General features: G+C 51.8%; 1 protein-coding gene across 1 annotated transcript in view; it reads left to right on the top strand.

Annotated features, from left to right (window-relative positions):
- The window catches only part of c1qa (complement component 1, q subcomponent, A chain), a 3196-nt gene that overhangs the window by 488 nt on the left and 208 nt on the right, over positions 1–2500 (top strand). The window contains exons 2-7 of the mRNA XM_056606683.1: positions 1–25; positions 245–406; positions 719–789; positions 1024–1140; positions 1585–1671; positions 2373–2500. The exon at positions 1–25 is cut by the window's left edge and continues 158 nt beyond it; the exon at positions 2373–2500 is cut by the window's right edge and continues 208 nt beyond it. Coding sequence (XP_056462658.1) covers positions 1–25; positions 245–406; positions 719–789; positions 1024–1140; positions 1585–1671; positions 2373–2500 — 590 coding nt within the window. The remainder of the gene's footprint in view (positions 26–244; positions 407–718; positions 790–1023; positions 1141–1584; positions 1672–2372) is intronic.

Here is a 2500-nt window from a genome sequence, read left to right as displayed (position 1 = left end):
ATCAGAGGAGATAAGGGACAGTCAGGTAAAATCCTCCCCGTCAATCACACAGACACCTCACCGCACATGGACTGGATAATAGGGCGGGACTTATTATGATGCCGAGGGTGTAGAGGATGGTGATGATCAGGAGGATGACCACCATCATCTTGTAATAATGATAATAACGATATGAATATGAATGACATCGTTATCATTAATAATAACCATAATAATGGATATTGATCATGCGTCTCTCCTCCAGCTCCCCCGGACGTGGCTGCTGGCCCCCTGCTGAACGGGGCCAAGGGGAAACGGGGCCCCCAGGGGCTCACTGGCCCCATGGGTTACCAAGGAGACCCCGGGGAGGAGGGGCAGTCGGGCGCCCCAGGTCCCACGGGGTCACGAGGAGGGGACGTTAACCAAGGTGAGGACATCACCCGTGACCTTTGAACCGTCACCTCCGACCCTTAGTAGTCAGTCTGTATTATTTTATGTTGGGAGTTGAGTTACTCCAAATGTTAAGACAAATGAAGAAGAACGTCAGGATACAATGGAAAATATGTTTTATTAATGTTTTCCAAATTAGTTTTAAACCAGCCTCTCCAGAGACATATGCTTTAATTGTGAAAAAGTTCACATTTCTCTAGTAGTTCTTATCTTTAGGTCAGTCTGTTGAGATCTCCTCTTAAAGTTTTAGTTTGGTGGTTACGAGTTCCCTTATGTTGTCGTCCCTCAGCCCGCACTGTCATACATCGGTCCGCCTTCTCTGTTGTCCGGACACTCAACACATATCCTCAAAACAGCCAGGTAAGCACCTGTGCATCACCTGTGCAACACCACTCCGCCACTACTCCACCACCTCTCCACCATCTCTCCACCACCTCTCCACCACCTCTCCACCATCTCAACACCACCTCTCCACCACCTCTCCAACTCCTGTCCAACACCTGAGTAACACCTGTGTTACACTCTGAACAGCCCTCTACCATGTGCTGAACAGTGTGTGTATCTGTGTGTGTATGTGTGTTTTTGTGTCAACAGAAAGTTATCTTCCAGGATGCCATGGTCAACACACCTGGAGACTTCAGCCTAAGCACGGGAATCTTCACCTGCAGAGTACCAGGGGTCTACTACTTTGTCTTCCATGCTTACTCCAAGGTAAGTTCGTTGCTATCAGGTCTCTCTTGCAAAACAGGAGCACAACCTCAATGAAACAAACCTAAAAAAAAAGGTTAATCAAGAAATAATTTTTTTCCTACTCATCATCCTCACCCTCATTCTCTTCCTCCTCCCCCTTTGCACTCTCCTCCTCAATCTCCTTCTCCTCCTCCTCCTCCTCCTCCTCCTCACTCTTATCCTCTCTCTCCTCACTCTCCTCCTTCTGACTCTCCTCAGCCTCCCTCTCCTCTTCCTCCTGCTCCTCCTCACTCTACTCTTCCTCCTGACTCTCCTTCTTTTCCTCCTCCCTCTCACTCTCCTCCTAGCTCTCCTCCTCTGAGATTTACTGAGGTTCTCTAACTGAGGTTCTCTAACGGAGGTTCTCTAATGGATGTCCTGTGACTGCGGTTCTGTGAACCTTCTCTGATGTTGTGTGCTGTGCAGGTCAGCATGTGTCTGCGTCTGAAAAGCGATACTTTGCCGCCCACTGTTCTGGAATTCTGCGACTACAACAGCCGCGAAACTGGACAGGTCAGAACCTATGTTAGGTCCTCCCGCTACTTTCCCTACTCACCCCCCCCCCCCCCCCCCCCCCTCCCTCACTCACCACCACTTCCATCACCTCCTCCAGCACCTTACCCACCTCCTCCTCCTCACCCACCACCTCCTCAACCCCCTCACCCACCTCCTCCTGCTCCTCCTCACCCACCACCTCCTCACCCCCTCACTCACCTCCTCCTCACCCACCATCTCCTCAACCCCCTCACCCACCTCCTCCTGCTCCTCCTCACCCACCACCTCCTCACCCCCTCACTCACCTCCTCCTCACCCACCATCTCCTCACCTCCTCCTGCTCCTCCTCACCCACCACCTCCTCACCTCCCTCACTCCCTCACCTGCTCCTCCTCCTCACCCACCACCTCCTCACCCCCTCACTCACCTTCTCCTCCTCCTCACCAAACTCCGCCTCCACCAAGGTGAGTGTGTGATACAGGTCAGATACAGGTCTGTGATTTAGATGTGTGATTCAGGTGTTTGATATAGGTGTGTACCACAATTGTGTGACACAGGTGTGTGACATAGGTGTGTACTACAGGTGTGTAATACAGGTGTGTGTGATACAGTTGTGTGATACAGGTGTGCGATACAGGTGTGTGATACAGGTGTGGGATAACGATGTGTACCTAAGGTGTGTGCCGAAGGTGTGTGATCCAGATGTGTTCTCTCCCCAGGTGCTGTCAGGGGGAGGGGTCTTGGAGCTGACCAGGGGTAAGAAGGTCTGGATGGAGGGCTTTAGGAACAACCAGCCCGCCAGCGTGACCACCAACACCGAGGAGAAGAAGATCATCTTCAACGGCTT

Source organism: Gadus chalcogrammus, chromosome 13 (assembly GCF_026213295.1).
Source record: "Gadus chalcogrammus isolate NIFS_2021 chromosome 13, NIFS_Gcha_1.0, whole genome shotgun sequence".
In the NCBI taxonomy this organism is placed as follows: domain Eukaryota; kingdom Metazoa; phylum Chordata; class Actinopteri; order Gadiformes; family Gadidae; genus Gadus; species Gadus chalcogrammus.
This window is presented reverse-complemented; position numbering and strand designations above follow the sequence as displayed.